Source organism: Xenopus tropicalis, chromosome 4, assembly GCF_000004195.4.
Source record: "Xenopus tropicalis strain Nigerian chromosome 4, UCB_Xtro_10.0, whole genome shotgun sequence".
In the NCBI taxonomy this organism is placed as follows: Eukaryota; Metazoa; Chordata; class Amphibia; order Anura; family Pipidae; genus Xenopus; species Xenopus tropicalis.
This window is the reverse complement of record NC_030680.2, coordinates 99,619,554-99,641,032: the sequence shown is the minus strand read 5'-3', so window position 1 is coordinate 99,641,032 and position 21,479 is coordinate 99,619,554. Positions and strand designations below refer to the sequence as shown.

General features: G+C 39.2%; 1 protein-coding gene across 7 annotated transcripts in view; it reads right to left on the bottom strand.

The window, feature by feature from the left end:
* Positions 1 to 21,479, bottom strand: part of rasal2 (RAS protein activator like 2) — a 147,510-nt gene that overhangs the window by 6,708 nt on the left and 119,323 nt on the right. For 6 of the 7 annotated variants that reach the window (XM_004914030.4, XM_031900971.1, XM_031900972.1 and 3 more), the window contains 9 exons: positions 18,969 to 19,122; positions 18,769 to 18,867; positions 17,775 to 18,329; positions 9,778 to 9,922; positions 8,135 to 8,279; positions 6,820 to 7,056; positions 5,239 to 5,440; positions 2,421 to 2,620; positions 692 to 1,553 (listed from right to left, as the gene is read on the bottom strand). In XM_004914030.4, the coding sequence (XP_004914087.1) occupies positions 692 to 1,553; positions 2,421 to 2,620; positions 5,239 to 5,440; positions 6,820 to 7,056; positions 8,135 to 8,279; positions 9,778 to 9,922; positions 17,775 to 18,329; positions 18,769 to 18,867; positions 18,969 to 19,122 (2,599 nt within the window). The remainder of the gene's footprint in view (positions 1 to 691; positions 1,554 to 2,420; positions 2,621 to 5,238; positions 5,441 to 6,819; positions 7,057 to 8,134; positions 8,280 to 9,777; positions 9,923 to 17,774; positions 18,330 to 18,768; positions 18,868 to 18,968; positions 19,123 to 21,479) is intronic. The other variant, XM_002937360.5, reaches the window with a different exon arrangement.

Below are 21,479 nucleotides of genomic sequence, written 5' to 3'. Positions count from 1 at the left end.
ACTACCAAATTATATAGTTACTTTTGTGTAAATGTCTGCCCGATATGTATCAGATTTATGGCAGCAAACTAAAACCATAACCCTGACACACACGGCTCAGTGAGCTTCTTCCGTTATACTCTGTGAAAGCAAAGTAGTTTGCTATCACAGTGTAAACAATGTTTGATCTTTGGTAGCAATGGCCACTTACAGGCAACAGCAAAGATGCCATAGTCTGCCACAGGAAAACCTCTATGACACTAATGGATCAATTTAACAGAATGAGTTTGGAGATTTAGTTTTTCCTTTAGAGACAGGAGAGCATTACCTGGATGAGCTGTCTGCAGCTTCCATTTCCAATATATCTGGTAAGACTTGTTTGTGAAAATGCAGCCACAGCCACATTTTAGTTACTTTCACGTAAGGTTTTAACACCATTAAAAATGTCCTATCTCATGCAAGGACAAAACAAGTCTGTCACTAATGTAGAGCTCATTCAAGCAAAAACAGCACATGCAGTACACATTAAATACACAAGATGGCGTTTAGCACATACAATTCAAGAGTTCACTGCATTTCTATGTCCAAAAGAACAGCATGTTCTTACAAATGTAACTCCAAGTAAGGGCTATTTGCTAACAACACATTTAAAAATGGAACAAAAAACATTTCTGGGGAATACTATAGTTCCATATGTACACACTCTCCTTACCTGCTGTGTCTGCTGACGGTGAATTGCTCTTAGTTTGGGTACAGGGCTTTCACGAGATGATGTAGATTGCTGTCTGGACCTATTTCCATTCTGCACTGGTTCAACAAGCATATTATTGGAGATCCCAGACATGCTCCCTGCGCTCCGCAGTGAGGCACTGTGTGGTAATGACTGGGGGGCTTTTGCTCGAGCCCCAAGAGCAGCCTGGTCGGTTTTACGGATCTGGGCTTGTCCAGTGCTGTTTTGCCTTGGCAGTGCTATGGGAATAGGTCTCTCAGGCATGGTGTGTCTTCTTGTAAAGTCCTCACTCTGAGTGCTCCTCTTTGTGAAATCTTCCATGCTACTGTTACTGGGCCCACTGAGAATGAACTCTTCACTATTACTCTGGCTTCTAGAGCTGGCAGTGCTTAAATTTTCAAGGCTGGAGTCCACAGAAGCTTTGGGCATTGTCGGTGGTGGGTTGTTCAGATGATACACAGGATTTTGGAAGGACAGAGGCTGCAGGCTGCTTTGCTGGCTCAATGCTGGATGTAAGGGCTTTCTAACTTGTGGGGCACTCTGAGGCATGCTATGGTTTTCCCGTAGCTGTTTAATGGTAGCTACATGTGCAATAGACAACTGGCTGCCAGTTAAACGTAAGGGAGGTTCTTGGATAACTGAGGAACGATCAGTGTGACTAACATTGGAGTCTTGCAGATCCATTAAAGACACACTACGCCCATTGGGCAAGACATTCTCTCTTTCGTCTTTGTCGGAAAAGGACATACTCTGTGTGGATGCCTGCTGGACAAGCAGTAGCGTTTTCCCCCTGAAATAGCTTTCTGGGTTTTCAATTGTTGGAGACCTGAACCTCTGCAAATCACTATGGAGAGATAAAAATATTTATTCAATATACCTTTTGAGTCAATGCTATAGAAGTGAAAGAACATTATTCTTAAAATCTGAATAGAATACAGAGATCAAAACTTTTATGAATACAGGTATAGGACCCATTATCCAGAATGCTCGGGACCAAGGGTATTCCGGATAAGGGGTCTTTCCGTAATTTGGATCTCCATTCCTTAGGTCTACTAAAAAAAATCAATAAAACATTATTTAAACCCAACAGGATTGTTTTGCATCCAATAAGGATGATTTATATCTTGGTTGGGATCAATTACAAGGCACAGTTTTATTTCTAAATAGAAAGCAGTTTTAAAATTCTGAATTATTTGATTAAAATGGAGTCTATTGGAGACGGGCTTTCCGTAATTTGGGGCTTTCTGGATAACGGGTTTCCGGATAAAGGGTCCGACACCTGTATATGGGATCCAAGTTGTATGGATCCTGGAACAGAGCCAAAAGAAGGAACAGTAATGCAGCTGTACATGCTTATAATAAACACTTGACAAACTTTCCTTTTCAATAGTCAAACCTATGGATTACCAATAACTTCATTCGTCCCTGCCAGTTAATCTGTTAAAATAAGAATATGAATGGAGAAATACCCAACCAACTCTAACCATGTAAGACTAACTTACTCTCTAACATAATTACTCTTGACAGAGCAGTAACTTAACCCCAGGCCCAAAGTCTTAATGTCTTAACTAAATGACCTGTATGTGTTGTTTTTGTTTGCTCCGTTGTGTCTCTTTTTGCTTTTTTTATTTCAGCAATCTGTAGAGTCGTGTTATTTTGTTTAGATTGTTATAGAACACAAATAAAGAATTTTAAGAACTATAGACTGTACCTGTCTGCTGGATCCTCAAAAATCTTCTGAAGTCCAGATGAAAGGCTGCCACTTACATTGGGTGTGGAGCTATGTTCACTGAAACGTCTTAGCTGCTGTTGGATTGGAGTAGGGTTGGTCAGTGACTTGGTGATGTCAGCAAGAATGCGTGGAAGGGGTCCCAATTTCTCAACGGTCGCCTGTAGGAAGGAATTTTCACCCTGATTGGATAATATGTGTGGCAACATCCACCATTGTGATGGGGAAAGCCAGGAAAGGTTCGGAGGGCAGGAATATTTTTTTTTCGCATGAGTGTGTGAGAGCATGGCATGAGCGCAGAACCGAATTATTGACCACGATGTGACGGATGGAGGAGCAGCCAGGCATCAGGGTAGGTAAGGGAAGGGAGAAAAGGAAATAGAGAAGAAATTAGGATCGGGCAAAACCAGAAGGAAAATAATTAATTTAATCATGCTCAACTTAACTAAATCTATAGCCATTCCAACTGAAAACCATCATGCAAAAGCAAACAAATGACGGGAAATAGAAAGTAGGAGGGTAGTGCACAGTGTGTGCAGTGAGAGGGTGCAGTTGTAATTGGTATAGAAGGAAGCATGCTTTCATTCCAGAGTCTGGGATGAGAGAGGGCATTGGTGTTACTAGATTAGTTTAATGAAATTAGCCTATATCCATCACTGGTCTATCACTGAGGGTCAATGAATTGGAGTCCAACAGGATGGTTCTTGGAACACACATCACTCAGGAAACAGGTGGCGCGGGTAGTTACCAAACACAGAGGAGCAAGACTGTAAACCACACACCAAAGCACTCCATAGAGAACACAGTTAGTATTAAGGGCATACAAACTTACCAGCGCTTGGCAAGATAAAAGTCATTTAGCAATTGACATAAAACTGCAACACTTTCTTTAATTGCAATACTTAATGTATGTTAAAAAACAAGAGACTTTTGCATAAAAGAACCAGCTGTAATCAATTTACAGTTTGGAAACAAACAGGCCAAGAAGATCAAATAGAATTGAATGTTATATTATTGTCCCTTTATATAAAAGCATCTTGTATTTTATCCATAGTTTGTAACCTTTGACTTTTATAGGGAGTGTTATATACTTTATAATAAGCAGTCTGTCTTTACTAGCTTGCATTTTACATTTATTATCCAGAATGTACCTAAGTGCTGCCCTGTTACAAGGAATCTGGGGTGAAGGTATGTCCAATTATATATGACTTATTGTGTTTACGCTGAAAGTGTGTGAGAACTCCCAGGGCCATAGTCCGGGGGCAATCTTTCTTCATTGCAATAACCAACTGAACATGTAGTATAATAAATAAGCTTGATCTGGTCTTATGTTCAATGGCCCAATCTACTTAACTGCATAATGGCTAAAGCTCTCAAAAGCTTAATGCTATGCTGGCTCATTATAAAATGAGCATCTAATGTGCTCCATCAGTAGTGTGCTGCTTGGCGTCAGGGCTTGCACTTTAATAGCAAGGAGGCTGCAGGTTTAAAATTCCATTTCCGTATTGTTCCCCCATTAATTCCTTATGAGCCAATATTAGTGTTCATCAGCTATTTGCTGGGCATAATTAGGCACCCCTTTTCTTATTGTTAGCGGCCACTCTATCAATCATTTTGGTCAATATGAATTAATTGATTCTGTCTGCCACTGTTTTCAGAAAGTAAAAATAACAAAAAGGTTTGTGCATATATTGACTTCCAATTTCCAGCTAAATCCTTTTAAATAATAAGGTGCACAGAAGAAACAACTGGTCGGACACTAGTAATATCAAGGAGTAACAAGCTATTTCCAAAGGCCTCTGATCTTATAAAGTGCTCAGGGACTGTAGATCAAAATCACTGCTACAGACAGCACAGCAAGATATAGACTACACAAGTAATAGGCCATGTGTAACCATTACTCTTTGTCTAAAAAGATCACATCTTTACATAAATAAAGCAACAAACTATTATGCTTCTGGTAAAGGGGAAGGATGTATGGCTGCTCACTTAGTGTGCCATATTAGTTATTGGTAAGGCTGTGAGAAGCAGCTATTATGTTACAATCTAATGGAGAAAACAACCATTTTTTTTGGCAAATTGTGTAAAAATGTTTGACACCCCAATGTAAAAATTATTATTGTAACATGGCAGGCATTTCACATCTACATTTAATAGAAAAGAGACAAGCATACCGACATTTCAATGGGTAATAATATCCTTTCCATTAAACTATTTAATTGTAAGTGATACTGTGCAAACTGTGTGTGGCATGCACAACACTTCTGGGTCTCCTGTTTCACTTCCTAAAGTGCAGGGAGGCGGAAGTGTACATGCCACACCTTGTTTGTACAGTACAACTTACAATAAAATATTTTAATGTAAAGGATGTAATTGCTCATTGAAATTTTGATGTGAATGCCTTTATCTTACTGCATGTGGACCTTTCTGAGAGAGGTTTATATCGCCCTACAACAACTGCAGAAGATTTGAGTGCTCCGAAAGACATTTCATATGTGCCATTTTACAACAAAAGCCATATTTAATAAATATGTTGTGGTCTATGACACATTTACAAACTGCCAGGCTACAGCATATGCAGGGCAACCAGAAGTCGTAGCCATCTAAGTTGACTTTCTTTAAATCATTACTAAAACTTGCTTTACGAGACACCAATATAATTTGACTCTGGCTTCTCGATTTAGCAATAAAAAACGCCAAAACCTGTCCTTGAATACCTGGAGACTGCCCTGCTACCATAGCAGAAGTAGCTCCAAGTAAGAAATGTCAAGCATTCACGTGTTTTGCTTTAGAATGTTACCTTATCTAGCTGTGACACCACCTCCCACAAAAGACTGTGCAGTACGGAGAGCTCTCGGCCAAGGTCTATGTAACCCTCAAATCCGGGGGTGTTTGAAATGGTGTCTGGATTGGAGATCTCTTGTAGGAATCGTTTCATTCCACCCCACTCATGCTCCAAAAAGTCATTCATAAAGGCCATGTATTCTTCTTTATTACCAAACCTGCAGTAAAAGATTGGGGAGAATAATGCTTACATAAAATGCAATAAGGGCATATAGATGTTTTTCAGAATACGTTTGTGTATTTTCCACAGTAACTAACAGCAATTGATTAACTATGGTAACTTTGGTAACGATGGTAACCTCCAAAGAAAAACCTTCAGGAAGCTGTTACCTGTATTATGATGTATTACTAAAAGAAGAACTTTCCACATATACATAGAATTCAGTCTGGTCGCTATGTCCATCTGTTGCTATGTTGGCCATAGCATGTAGGTGAACTCTAACCCACTGGTTTCTTAGTAAAAAATCCAAATAGTCAATTCACATTTGGGCAGCTTAAAGGCATGCAGACATGAGCTGATGGCTGATAAAGGGGGATGTCTCCAAAATGTTACATGGTTGAATCAAAACGCAGGTATTCACCCCACTTGCATTTAGTCTTTGCGTGCCGGTATTTTTCTAATTTTATGCAGACATGAGGGCTCATTTCCGTCTGCAAGTGCAGTGTCAAAGTGTGATTTTGAGTGCCATTGCCATGTTTTGCCCCACAATGCAGTGTTTTTTAAGACAACTGCACTGCATCTGATACTATTGCAATATATGTCTAAAGCACGGTGCCCTATATGCCAAAATTAGCGCAACTGTGTGCACATTTCCTCACAAATCAGGCACAATTGTGCTGACAGCCATCTGGCATCATTTCAAGTGACATCTGCACCTATTAACGCTGGGTGCAAATGGAACCAGGAGCTACTACCCGGTCAGAAGGTGGCAGTAGCTCCAGGGTTCCCCTGCGTCAATAGGTGCAGCAGAACAGAAGGTAGGAAGGACTAAGCAGTGCTGAGGCAACTATCCAAAGTGCAAAGAGCACATTTTGATGCAAGTGGTTTTACATGCAACTGACTGTGGGGAAATCTGCAGCACCACAACTGCACTTGAGTTGTAAATAAGCACTATGATTACTTAATACCTTTATCTGCTGTCAAGTTAGAGTGCATTTAAAAAGCTTCTGCAACAAAATGGTGGCCTAATTATTTTGTGGATCTGATGCACGGGATACATCTTATAATGTCCAAATGCATTAAGTGGAGGTAACAAGAGAAGTAGGCCTATCATTAGGCGCAGTTTCAAGATGTGACCATAAAGCCCATGTAAAAGTGCATGCGTGTTCATGTTCTTACTCAGATTTATCAAATAGATGAGGTAGGACAAAAATCTATGAACCCTATGACAGTAAGACACATGACCGTTTGGCCATAGTCCAAGCACCTTTCTTTTATTATCCGATTTCATTTTCTAAAACTTTTTTCTGTAGAAATACAAACAAAATGTCTATTTATTCAAAAGAAGTGATACCAGATTTATTGATATACACCTACTTGGCAAAGTTGGCAAGATTCTGGATGACCTTGGCAATGAGTGTGAGAGTTCTGGAGGTGCGATCATCAGGATACTCCTGCATTAGCCCAAAGAGGCTGGGAGACATAATTGCAGGACAAAGAAAGCGAAGGAAGAGTGATGCGCTGATCAGTCGTTCGCTGATATCCTGCTTTCCCCGATTTATGCATTGCTGCTTCCAAGAAGCAAACACTTCCTTCAGCTCTCTGGGAAAAACACTGCAAAAATGCACAGAAATACATTTAGTATTATGGAAAATCATTGAGAGAATTCACTTCCAGGAGTGGTTGAGTCTAACGAAAACGAGGAGCAGTCTCCAGTTTGCCTCGGGAGTAAAACAAACAAAAAAAAAATTCTTAACAAAGTTGCACCTGAATCTAAAATCCCACTGTTACCATGGATCATAAGATACGGCAAGAAATAACGGATTGATATTAATGAGAATACCACTGTTCAGCGCTGTTTCTTGATACTAGTTTATGTCAGTGGTTGATACCACAAAAACCAATAACATAGGAAATATATGCCCTTATAGAGAGCCCATTACAAAATCTGCCCGGTATATATTTCATGCTGAGCCTTTATTGAGTAATAAACACCTTCTTCAAATAACTGAATAAATAAAGACAAAGGCATATGCAGGGATATCAGTCGTTCGGTCAGCCAAGTGACTAATAGCTGTACGGGTGGGCTACAAAATACTCTGAATAGCTCCTCCCCCAACTGACCAGCAAACATAGGTTCACCAATGATAACCATTCAAATAAATAACAAGTGATTCTGAATTTATTGACACATGGACTGACAGGCCCTGAAATTCCAGGTATACAGAGGCCCAAACAGCCCCCCATATGCCCAATAAATAATGACTGTCTGTTGCATGTTACAGCAGCCCCTTTAGCATTTGCCAGATTTTAAAGATCAGGACCTAACGCTTTTCCACAAAATGTCAGGAATATCTGTATGTTTCAATACACAATGGAAATGTATTTTATTAATGATTAAAATATTAGAAGTCTATGCATCCAGGGACAATGGCATGTGGCGGGCTGCACAGTTTCTCTGCAAAGCAAATGATTCTTTACTAGCATTATTAAGTATTTACATTCTTTAGTGCTTTACAATACATTTATGCTAAAAGTGAGTTTAGTTAATGTGCTTAAAATATGCAATGTTGGAGGCCTGTACTTATAGAGTAACTATTGGAAATGAACCACTAGCAATATGATGTGGAACTGCTGATATTTACAGAACAGCATTTTTATTACGATGTTGGGAAGTGATGATAAAACTCACCAATATGAATTGATTATCTTGCAGAAGGCCAGCTCGCAGCACATTTTTAAGTTGCTCTGGTGGTCGGACAGCTCACTTGAGGAACATTTGCTGGGATCCACCTCACAGTTCTCATCCGACTCATACAGTGCCTTGATAAACTCCCCTGGGGCAATGAAGTGAAGATGAAGTTAAAGGACACGTAAAGCCTACATTTGCCTACAATGTATATCAGTTGGGCACATCTCCCCCACCCAAATGGCATCATTTGTACTGCATATATCCCCTCCGCTTGCCAGCACCATCACATTTTCCTAAAGCAAATAGCAGCTTTCACCTGGTGGCCATTTTTCCTCTGATACATAATCAGTTACATTTAAATCTGCAAACAGCATACACACACACAGACCCTTATTCAGCATACATTTCATCAAGAATACAGGCTCACACAGGCACAACTGTCTCTGATAAAAGTTCTGCTTTGTTTGAGCTGAGCTAAGGAGAGTTGGTTGGGAGAAAAAAATTGAAGCAGACAGCTAGAGCTGAGTTTCGAACAACTGAGCATGCCCACAAGCCAACAGCCAAAGCAAATTCCTGAGGGAGGGGTCCGAGTGGGTTACAGGAGGAGAAGGAAATCTAAGTGATTAAGGGGATGTTGCAGCCTTACTATTAACCTCTGGACAACCAGTGTGGCAGGTATTGAAAGAATTCAAAGAGGCTGTTCACTGATTAAATTTTTGTGCATGGGGTTTACATGTCCTTTAAAAGAAAAATTATCAAAGTAATATCCCTCCTGAATAGGGTAATATTAAAAAGCTAGGTGCAGAAATTATTGTAGCAGATGTTAAAGGGAAACACAGCATCTAAATGAGGCCTATGTTCTATTTATATTGCTTTATAGGGGACCTGTAACCCGAAAAAATAATCCCATATCCTTTTACTATCATGTTAGGCAAAGTAAAAAAGGAAACGATTTACATTTTGTTTCCTTCAGTCCCAAAATTCACAATCACGCAGGCAGGCACCATTCTGTGGGCACTGTTATTAAGGCAAGATTTGTATCACCCCAAACCCTGTGTATGCACCAGAATGGGGGGCATCATGCCCATGCACAGGCTACACAATTATAGACCATAAGGGGATTAGTAATTGATAGCCCCACCTTCATGACTCATAGAGGCAGGGTTGGCAATATATGACTGACCGCTCAGATTTTTAAATTCATGTACAACAGGTATGAATGTTTCAATAAATAAAAAATAACTTGGTTAGATATTTAGTTTAAAAATGACTTTTATTTATATTCCTTTGCTGAATTTCCAGGTTAAAAAATGGAAATTTGGCTCTTAAAGTGACCAGAAGTGGCTTTTTGCACTCCTGGTAAGTTATAGGGTGCTGCCGCGTGAGGCGAGTTTCTCAGTTCACATCAAGCAGCACCCCTGTGTAACTGACAGGTTGAGAAGGGACAGTCAAGTTGGCAAAAGAGTTAGGTTCGGGAATTTCTGGTAACAATTACTTACAAAAGCAAACCTATTGGTGAAAAATGGTCAACATGACCTATAGGTAACCTTTTATGTACATTCATATATTGAAAAGTCCTTCTTTCATGTCAGAATCAACAATTAAGTCCAGATGCAAATGGTAAAAACTTCCATCCAACTTACCAAGAGCATCATGAAGGTACTTCTGTCCAACCAGCTTTAGATACTCCTCAATGGCTTTAGTGGCAAGTGTATTTTCCCTAAAGATCAAGACATCGTGCTCCCCACAACGATCTACCTCTGACATGACCAGATCAGTTAGAAAGTCCTGAAAGGTTATGGGAACTAGTTACTACATAATAGTATATAACATGATGCATATTATTTAGCCAGACATGGAGACAAATTAGAGCTACCAATTTACAAGTTTACCATACATAATAGTATGGGTACAGGTTCGGAATCCCTTATCCAGAGAGCTCCAAATCACAGTAAGGTCATACTTCCATAGACTCCATTTTAATCAAATAATTCCCATTTTAAAAAATGATTTCCTTTTTTCTTTTTTCTAACAAAACAACACCTTGTAAATGACCATAAGATTTTAATCTTCATTAGAGGCAAAACAAACCTATTGGGTTTATTTAATGTTTACATGATTTTTTAGTAAACTTAAAGTACCCAAATTATGAAAAGATCCCATATCTGGGAAAACTCAGGTCCTGAGCATTCTGGATAACAGGTCCCATTCCTGTATATGTTCTCAGTCACTTTCTTAAAGAAGAATGATAATTTTCTTTAAAAAGCAAGAAAAGAAAATACTGCTGTCCGAAGTCTACTTTGGATGGTTCTGTTTATCCTGATTTTTTATAGTCTGATGGACCTAATGTTAATTTTATACTGGTGGGTACAGACCCCATTTCTTTGGTCAGCTATATGCATGCAATTAAACAAAACAATAACATATTATTGAGGCCCCAAAGACTAGTTTTAGAACCTGACACAGGGAATTGTTGTATCTTTTACTGTGTCCAGCAATAAAGGTGGCCATACATGGGCCGATTTTAGCTGCTGATATCGGTCCTTTAGAAAGATTCGGCAGCTTTTCTGCTCATGTATGGGCACCAACAACAGGCCTCCCGACTTATATCTGGCCTGAAATCAGGCAGATCTCGAGGCAGGTTTGATTTTTACATCGGAACGGGGACTGCATCGGCTTGTTGATGCCCAAGGGTCAAACTATTGAATTAGCCCAATATCACCCGCCCACCTCTGGCAAATTTAAAGAGAAACTGACACCAGAAATTAAACTCTTTTAACATCTACCATAACATTGTCTTTGCAAGCTATTTATAATTTTGCCTTAAAAGTAATTGCCCATTGCTTTTACATGAGACATCCAATCCCCATGTTCCTCTATGGAGGGCTGCCATATTTGTGCAGCAGTAGTCCGTTAGCAATAAAAGCTGTGGCAACACAGTCAGGTTTAATGTCAAATAACAACTACATACAAAATCAGGCCTGCCAGCGACAACATGACCTTTTGATGTACATTCATATTTTGAAAGTAGTTTTTTTGTGTCAGTATCACTTTAATGCAAATGTACCAGGCACACATCTAGTAACTCATAACAAGAAGATACTTGCCATCAAAAAATACAACACACTCATTCCTTGCTATTGCTTTATAGACCTAAAGAGAAATTTGAACCTGTTATTACATCCCCCCACCCCATACATAGCCAACATTAAGTTTGTTCTGGAGCAGTAACTTATAGCAATTAATTAAATGTTTGCATACTGCACCCAAGACAGCTCCCACTGACTTCTAAATGACCTTGCCAGCTTCTACATGGCATAGTTTTGTATTTGTGGTTTTCATGGTTTTTACACTTGGTAAATATCTAAAAAAAATTGTCTTTTTAAGTAATTATTTAAATACACAATTTTTTAGCACTGAAAAGTACAATTCAGGGAAACGAAAAAAATATGAACGTTAATAAATCTGGCCCTTAGTGTCTTTTATAACATACTTTACTACAATCACCAAGAAAATATTTGTAGGGATTAGACTGATTAGGCTTTGGGTCTGTGGGGCAGCCAGTCGCACAAAAAATATTGTTCCTGAAGAGGAAAGAGTGGATCAAACAAAAACTGCCATTTGGGCAAACCTTCAACCAGTATCCCTTTGCAGTACCTGCACAGATACGGTTGCAGTAGTTACAAGACAATCTGCTCGGTTCTCATTCACAGACTGGGGAGCAGATGTTGGCATAGTGTTTTGATCACCATGGTTCTTCCTGGGAGGGCCAAGATGAGCAAAAACAACTTGCTTGCCAGTACCCAATTATTGATCAATTGATGTCTGTGCTTCCCCCCAAAAATATTTACAAAATAAAAGAGGAAAATAGAGAAGATAAACCTCACAGCAAAATGAAGTAAAAAAAAAAAAAAAAAAAGCCATGTTAATTGTGCAGAGACCACACTACATATTCTGGGCCACCCCTCAACTCTTAAGAATGATGGTCAGACAGGATCCCCTAATCACCATGGGCTAGTTTCTCACTCTACCTCCACCTCTTATTTCTTGCCAAGAAACAATACAAATTATTTTTAAAAAATTGACATTGTTTTAGTACATATGGTACATAAGAATTGGTAACTGTCAGAATATCAAAAGCAACAGTGCCAAGAAATCATCCAAACCACTAAAATAGAATCTTACATCACTCGGAAGGGAATTCCACAACCTCACTGCCCTCACCGTGAAAAACCACCCTCGCTGCTTCAAATGGAAGTTCCATTCCTCTAATCCAGCAGTTCTCAACCTGTGGGTTGGGACTACTTTGGGGGACGAACGACCCTTTCACAGGGGTTCGCCTAAGACCATTGGAAAACACATATTTCCGATGGTCTTAAAAACCGAGACATGTGTATTTCAGTGCACTGATGGCTAGCAGATTCTGCGGATCCTTCCTGTAATTACTTTGCATCAGAGATGCTTTGTGTGTTATCTTTCAGATGTAGGTACACTAGGGAGAGCTCTAATATAGCAATGTGGCTATGGAAACATGAAGCTGGCATGCTCAGCTATTTGCAAACAACCCTATGCTTTCAAAAGGTATGGGAACACTGATGCGTTACATCTACGTTCAAGTCTTAGGGGCAGATTTATCTAAATGATACCAATGTTATCAATGCGGACTATAGAAATTCTAAAATAAAGCAAGGTGGGTACTTTTTCCAGAAAAGATGACATCTCTACATTGGATGGAAGGCTGTACAGATAGACAACAGCATAGACTGAACATAGGAGGTGGCCTGAGGAGACACCTTTCCATCCAACTGTAAGAACCTGCTGTAAGCCAGCAACTTGTAAAAAGCAGACCCTAATGTTTGTGTCAAAACATACAAAACATGTTTGTGTCAAACAGAATTCCGTTTAGTTATTAGTCGAGATGCCATACTGTGCTATCCAAACAAATTCCATTCAGCTTCCAATCTGATTCCTGTGCTGAACTTCTAGCTCTTGTTCTGCAAGTCATCAAAATGTATTCAGAACAGGCAATACTGCTCCTTGTAACATCCATTCATTTATTTCTATTGAATGACCAAATCATATGATTACACTGCAAACAATGAGCAGGCAGAAAGTACTGTTGCCAGTCTGTGGCACCTAAATGAGCCTCCCTGGGAGCACTGCACCCTTAATAGGCCCCCTTGATGTTAAGCAAGAAAACTTCACATGGGGATTTATTATGCCACGCTGGGAAGTCATAACACCTTTCCTAACTGAAAATGGCATTTCTGATTCACACTGAAGCAGATCAAGAGCGTGGCACCATCAGACAGCCTTATTAAAGTGACATAATGGTGAGGGTGCATTCGTGGCCTTGACAGCAAAACTGCGAGGGATGTTTTTAGCACAAAGATATGCTTACTACACAAGAAGTAAAAGAAAGTTCCCAACAGTACTTTTTGCAATAAGACTCAAAGGCTGTAAAGAATTTTTAGCAGGTTATCCATGGGCACTATGTGGCTTTCTTGGTATGTGACACATTAGCACTATGTGGCTTTCTTGGTATGTGGCACTTTACAAAACTGCAGACTTCCAAAGATCTGGTGCATCCCTCATGTGTGGGGCATCAGGTACATGACCCATGATGTTAAAAATGACTAGTGTTCTCATTGGTCCAGTAAAACTGTAGGAGAACATCCATTAGGGAAAGGAAAAGTGGTTTCTGTGCGGCATCCACAGTAATAAAGTATTGCCTATGTTATTGCAGTAGTACAGTGGGACTGGATGCTAGCCTACTGCTTCCTGCGATTAGGTAAATGGAAGTATAATTTAAAAAAAATGTATAATTAGAAATAGGATTAAGCCTACTTGGCATTGGTCAGCATTTATCTCCTAAACACTGATGTTTCTTTGTTTTACACAGAAAAGCAATATTTAGCAGTATAAGATCTCTTATGGCATCACCATAAGAGTTGCAGAGCTATTCCATTTAGTAAGCATATATACATACCCATTAAAGTTGATTGTGAGGTATGGGCAATTGTTAAACACTGTCCAAAGTAACTTTTTTTTTTTTTAGGAACAATTTTCTTCTGGGTTCATTATGAAAATCATGGCCACAGAAACTTTTGCCTGAAAAGTGCTTCTGTGTCAAACTATTAATTACCATTCTGCAAACAACATGAATTACGCAGAACCAGGTATTTTGTTTGCTGCACCCAGTCAGTCATTAGTAGGGCTGTAGCAAATTATATGGTTTTTAATTGTACCTGAAAACATGCTGCAATATTCACTTAATAAGAGTAGGGTTAAAAAGCACGAGCTTAGGGTATGTGCTACAGAGTTTACAATGGCCATTTTATGTCTTCTTCCCAGGGAAACTAGCACTGCCTGAGAGGGCACATGTACAATAGAAACTCAGTAATTCTGGCATTTGCATGGTCTGTTTGGGGCAGGGGAACCTTGGGAAAGAAAAAATGAAATGGTAGCTCCAAAGTTTGCAGAATGTACCCTTGACCAGTGTGTTTTCTAAAGAAGAGGAGGGCTGCCCTGGGGCCCAGCAATGCACCAGATACTATAGTAGTGAAAGTTGTAAGATTAAATATTAGAGAGTTTGGAAACTCAGAGGTAGATGGCAGAAGAAGAAATAACATATATGGTAGGAGATAGCAGTGGATGTAAGTGGTGTGAAAAGGCAGTGGCTTAAAGATTAATGGAGAACACAATTAAAGAGATAAAGTGAGATGCTGCCGAAGGTAAAAGAAGGTAATGGTCAGTTATCCTTTCATAAAGGAGAGCCATAAGAAACATTTTAATAGTGGAAGTTGGTGAAATACACAAATATTGAATTGAAGAATATCTTAAAGGGGTCCTGTCACCCTAAGAAATAATTCTAAATTCTTTTCTATTGTGTTTTCCAAGCAAAACAAACTTTACTTACACTGTTTAAATCTTGTTTATGTGCCAGAATGGGGGCCTGATGAACATGTCCATGTACAGGATACACAATGGTGAGGAGGGAGGGGTGAAAGTGAGTGCTGAATGGAAAGTTAAAGTAATTTTCTGCCCCGCCTCTATGCCTAAGGCATGGGGGGGGGGGGGGCAGGCAATATATGATTGACAGCTGGGACTTTTATATGCCTTTATAATGGGTATGGATGTGCTAAGAAACAAAAGAATTTTAGGTTTCATGTTTAAATTAAAAAAGGACTTTTTTTATACAGCTTCTGGGTGACAGGTCCCCTTTAAATACTGGTTTTCCAATGGCTTTTAGTAATACCACGACTTTGCATTGGTGTGGAGATGATAAAGTTAGCATATCAATAATAATTAATATGAAACCAAAATCTCTGTGTTAAAATGCACTTATGGTTATATAATAACTGATGATACAAGAAGCAAGGGAATGTACACTGACTGTCCTTTTGTGGAGTCACTGCAAATAAGTAGCACTTCCTTAATACTTGAACCCTCATGTATCAAAAATTGGTCACACTCACAAAACACAGTGGGGGACAGCAGAGTGATTGCTGTACAAAATGTTTAGTTGCACATCTGTACATGCCAAAGATCACTCAGATTAAGCCTGTGCAGCCTACTTACAAGCAAAATATAGCTTTAACTTAGGCAGTTACTTATGTAGTCAAACCAGAGGTTGATTGGCCAAAATAAAAATTTTATGGTACCCCAGACAGACAAATAAGCATGTGGTTCTGTCAGAAATAAGTTAAATTGCATTAAAAACATTTCCTTAGGATCCAGAAAAAGCTCCAGAGATAAGTCTCCCCACATAACAAACAGTAAGGAGTACAGCATACAGGGCAACTGACCAATGCCATGTTCTTGTGAAGAACGGGTGTGGTCAAATCACCTGTTCTTACTGGCTTCCTCTGCGATCTGATGCCATTCTCTGGCAGTCACTCTCATAAATGGATTGATTGCTTTGGAATTTCTGAGCAGTTTGCCTTTCTCCTCTAGTTTCTGCCACAGGTAGAAGATTTTCTATGCTTCGCTATGGGAAACTGAGACAATAAACGTATTGACCGCTGCTGTTTTTTTTCCGAAGACCTCTGCACTGGCCAAAATGCCTTGTTTACCATATGCTCAATGCATCTACACATTTAGTACCCAAATATGATCACAATAAATGAACACAACTAAATATGGTCACATGATAACACATATTTAGTACCTAATAAAGATTACAACATTGGTTATTTTACATGTACAGTGGATCCATGCACTTTTCAAAAAAAGTCTCCAGTGATTGATCTGTAACCAATGATCAGGCCATAATGGTGTAAAATAAAAGTAGACTATCATAGTCTTTCAGAGATGAGATACCTAATCTTGGCCGTCTCTTATTCATTATAAAATAGAGCCAAACTCCCATGGCAGAAAGGAAACAGATGGGCATGGAAGTAAGAAAATAAACATATTTATGCAAACAATGGCAACAATGTTTCAAAAATTAAATTTCTCTCCAACAATGATTAAATGTACTAAAATGTTTACATTTCTAAAGCTTTTTACTTTAAAAATGTCCTTTTATCACCATGGTTATGCATAGGAATAGCCACATCATCTTAGAAAATCACTGACTTTAATATTAGAGTCTTAACCATTAACTTTATGAAAAACCTAAGATCCTGAGATCATCAGTTAAGGGAGGGGATAAAAAAAAGACAAATTATTTCCTGCTTATTGAGGTGAGAAGTACCATATCTGATCTTTGGGCAACAACACAAAATCCTTTCAAGAAAGACACTGATGCCTAAAAGCACTGACAATAAAACCCAGTAAGGTTGTGACACTCTGTTGTTAAGAACCTACAGGATAATATCATTCTAGCTGGTCAGAAAGAAAAACAGAGCTGCAGTTTAAGGTGACATTCATATGATGCTTTTTACTCGATATACAGTATAAAGGAACAGATACAAACTCCAAATATATAACCCCGACAACAACAGTTTGTTCTGCAATAGTTGGCTTTGAGGATTGTGATATTTAACCTTCTCTGCAGCTCCCAAATCTGTTTCTTTAATCCAAAACACCTTTCTGTGACCTCTGAGCAATGCTACAATGGCCTCCTGCATGGTAGAGGCATACTAACAATTAGAACATACAGTCCCACAATTTAGACCAGCTATGTGTTGTCATGGAAGTAATGGGGAAGCAGTTTGATACTGTGAAATCGTATACGATTTTTAAGTTATGCCCAAACTTGAATGTGATTCCATTAGGCGAACAAACGCCTAGCATATGCTTTATCTAGCAAAAGTAAATCTAGAGCAAAGGGACTTGCTGAGTAATCATTGAAGTCCAGTTGTTCTAGATTTACGTCTGCTAGATATACAATGACCTAGATGAATGAAAACCTTCATAGACACACTAGCACAAGCTTATATAAAAACAGCTCTCTCCATTGATATAATGCTCTTAGAGGCTAAATTATAATAACTCCAGAAACTAAACATAAATGAACCATATCATGGTTCTAGAGGTGCTGTTTATATAGTATATAGAGAATATCTCAGGTTCATTATAGTTAGATACCTGGGTATTCTGCTCAGGGCAGCTTAAGAAACAATATAGTAATAACATAAACTACCATATGACAAGTGAAACAGACTGTGTATATTAAAAATAATAATAGTCTTACCTTGGCTCTGCCAGTACTCTGCAGGATGTGCACTAAAGCACATGCCATCTCTTCCTTATTTCTGACACTAATGACTGGTTCCAGGACTGAGCATAGCATAGTGTAATTAATTGTGATAAATTCTGCAAATTCCTTATATTGCTCCATGGGTAAAATGGTAATAGTTTGGTAACGGGACTTTATACGTATGGAAGGACCAACAGTCTTGCCTTTGTTTGCAGTGGGGGTGCTAACTGGGTACCATTTCTCCACAAACTGCCTCCCAGTTACACTAATCATAGGAATATTCACTAAACCAACATAATTGTTTTTATCTTTTTTTTTCTTCTTTTCAACATCCTTGTAAATATGAACTGTGATGTTGTGCAGGGGTGGTAAACCATAAAACTCAAAATATTCCCCCCAAAAAATATTGTCCGCTTTCGTCTTGCTTGTGGTTCGAGCAAAGAGAGTATCGTCCAGACAAAGTTCACAGAAGTACTTCTTTTTGGGAGCCAGGTCCTTGGCTTCAATGATCCACAGCCGTAGTACATTCTCTGCTCGGCGACAGTTATCCTGAAAAAGAGGTTAACGATATCAAGTTTTAGGAACTCATTATTAGGTATTGTTGTTAACAGTTGAAAGCCTATTCTTTGCTTCCATAACCCTCTTTTTACATGGAGAACCAACTATTACCACAGGAAACTAATTCTAAAGAGAAATACATTAGTAAATATAATCAAGTGCCATAACTGTGAAACCTATTAAGAAACAATATGATATAACCTTGGATTTTGAAAAACTGGCTTAAAACAATCAGGGAAAAGCAGAGAGGTGGTATTTGGATACCACTGTCCAAATTGTAGGTTAAAATAGTGCATTTTCTGTTCTTTATGTGGAAATGTTTTGCTGTCTTCTAGTGCAAATAGCATCTTGCTCTAAAGATGTTCTTGAGGCATCTTGCCATCAGAAAAAATATGTGCTATTAACCTGTTTTCTGAGTGCTGCCTTTTACCTTGTTTGGTTGAACAGTTCGACGAAGATTTTCCATCCACTTATCTCTCTCTGCTGCAGATGAGCAGCTGAAACATTTACTGCCACTGGAATAGGTGACCTGGGGAGGTACAACAAACAAGGAGAAAGCAAAGATCAGAAACCTGAATGCAAAGAACACATTTCACACATTTTTATTACAAAAGAGTACATTTTGGGTACCTCAAAGCAGAAATCTTGTCCCAATATGCTGCTGTGGAGCGGTTTTACTAGGATTTTATCTTCAGTTCCCAAATCCAGAGCCTCAACTGCACTACCAGGGCTCAGCAAAGATTCATGGGAACGAGATTCTTTTAGTTTAGGCAACCCACGTGACCTGAATTGGAAAAAAATGTAGTTTCATGGGTGTATAAGCAATTTTATCTCTTAAAAAAAAAGTATAATAACTCTAATACATAATGCTTTATAGAAATTCAGCAGAAAATCAGCAGAGCCCTTCCTTCTAGCAAATGTTTGACTCCACAACTAAATTATAATAAAATCCAAATTATTAAAAAGACCAAAAAAGTTCAATTATATTTTCTCTCCCAATCATGCTTTGCATCACAGACTTACACCATAAAACAGCCTGCTACCACCAATCTCTGCCCAATGAAAGAACTGTAAGAGAGGGTAAAACTGTATACAAAATAGCAAAATGAGCTGAACACATGGGAGTTAACAGAAAAGGATAAAATTCAGCTTGCCTAAAGCTCCTGCATGCAATATTGGTTGTTTAATAACAGCTCTTATACACATGACTATAGCTAATAAAAAGAAGGCCACTTACATGAAGCAGTTATACAGCCACCTTGCAGTGCATGTCCAAATCATACTTCTACCTCATCTCATAAGCCCCACCCTGCAAAGTGGCTTACAAAGGTCAGGGGTCACGTGCCACCAGAAAATGAGATCTGGCATAAAGCAAGCAGTGGAGGCAATCGAGGCATTTTAGCTGGCACTATAGTTTCCCCAGTCTGTGCATCAGAGTACGTTGAATTCCAGTCATTCTGGACTTATGAACACGATCGTCTGGCAGAGAAATCAAACCTGCTTTCACATAGCTAGTTCCTGCATCCTTCCTCTCCTTTCCAACATCCCGCCCCTCAGGTAGCACAAACACAGTCCCGGTGTGCCCAGCCTGCTCCACTCTGGGCCTGTTGCTATGACAATGCACCTATAAGCAGATTACAGCTTGCAGGCAATCAGGGAGACGCTGCAGCCACACTGGCTTAAAGAGCATGCTCTGTAAACGTGGCAAAGGTGACCTTTTCTATAGATTCCCTTCCATAAACCAAACTTGAACAAGGAGAAGCCTAAAATGGAAGGGGGGAGCTTTAAGCCCTGCACACTGCTGTCTCCAGAGGGACAGATCAGCGACATTTAATGCGTCAAACCTCCTGCAAGTATTTCCACTGGGAGAAATTACCATCTCCCACCCTTTACTAACATCTGCTTATTTCCTCCCGACGAATACCCCTCACAGACAGTGACAATCTGCCTTCATCTCTCCAGCAATATAGGAATTTAAAGGGGGAAGAGCAGGAATGTGAAGGGTGGATCTCTACCAAGATGAAATACAATTCCCCTGTTCAATACTTAATGAGGCTATAAAGGCACAACTATTAACCACTTGGCTGCCGCAGAACACTATAAAAACCAAAATGAAAAGCTTAGTTAAGTTATCATTTTTAATAAGCATCAGTCATCGTTTAATTTGCACCCACCGAGAGATCAGAAAGACCCCTGGGCACTCCAAAAAGGGACTAAATTAATGCCCAGTAATGATGGATTATGCAGCAATTCACTATAATCAGTGACACTATTGGAAAATTGAGCAGCGCTTAACTGAGGGAGACCTAATCCCAGGAAAGGAGGATTACAGGAAATGGTAAACAGATCACTTCAGCACTAGTCACCCGGGGGATGTGGTATAATGAGGGGGAGCCACATAAAATGCATATAGCTTTGTGGAGGATGCTGGGAGATGTAGTTTACAAAATTATATTATATTTTACATAATACATACAACAGAACAAAACCACAAGTCTAACAGTTATGCTTCAAAATAAACACCCCTAACACACATTAATGTTATGTTTTACAGCAAAGGATCCAGAAGCACTAGTGGCAATGTTAATACCCTCAAAAGGCTCTGACTTGCCTGAAATCTGTAGAATCTGCACTTTAGCCTGGTTCCTTTAAATGCATGGCACATAAATTGTACAACACACACAAGTTCAATTTCTAAGTGCACCCAGTTCTTTAAATTCACATCTTATATGACCCCCATATTGATTAAAGGGCAAGTATTACTTCATTTTTGGCATTATTTGACTGAACTATTTCATAATTTTACCTGGATTCTTAGGCGTTAAACACGCAAAAAGTTCCACTGTTTAATGGATGTTTGACATCTTTAGTCAACTTCCCCACTACCCTTGTGCTGTGTGTCATAATCCCCATGCAAGAGGTCCCTCCCTGGTGGTGGGGGGTTGGACACAACAAACCAAAATTACAACTTCAATAAATTATAGCTTGAACGATTATTTATGCTCCTATTTCATTTTGAAAGTACAGTACAAAGTCCAGTCAGGTTAAGACCTGGGGAAAACACTAGGGATAACTGTAGATGTTTTGTTGGGCCTCCTGTGCAGGCTACAAACCCCCAAAATACTTTTAAAATCAAGAGTG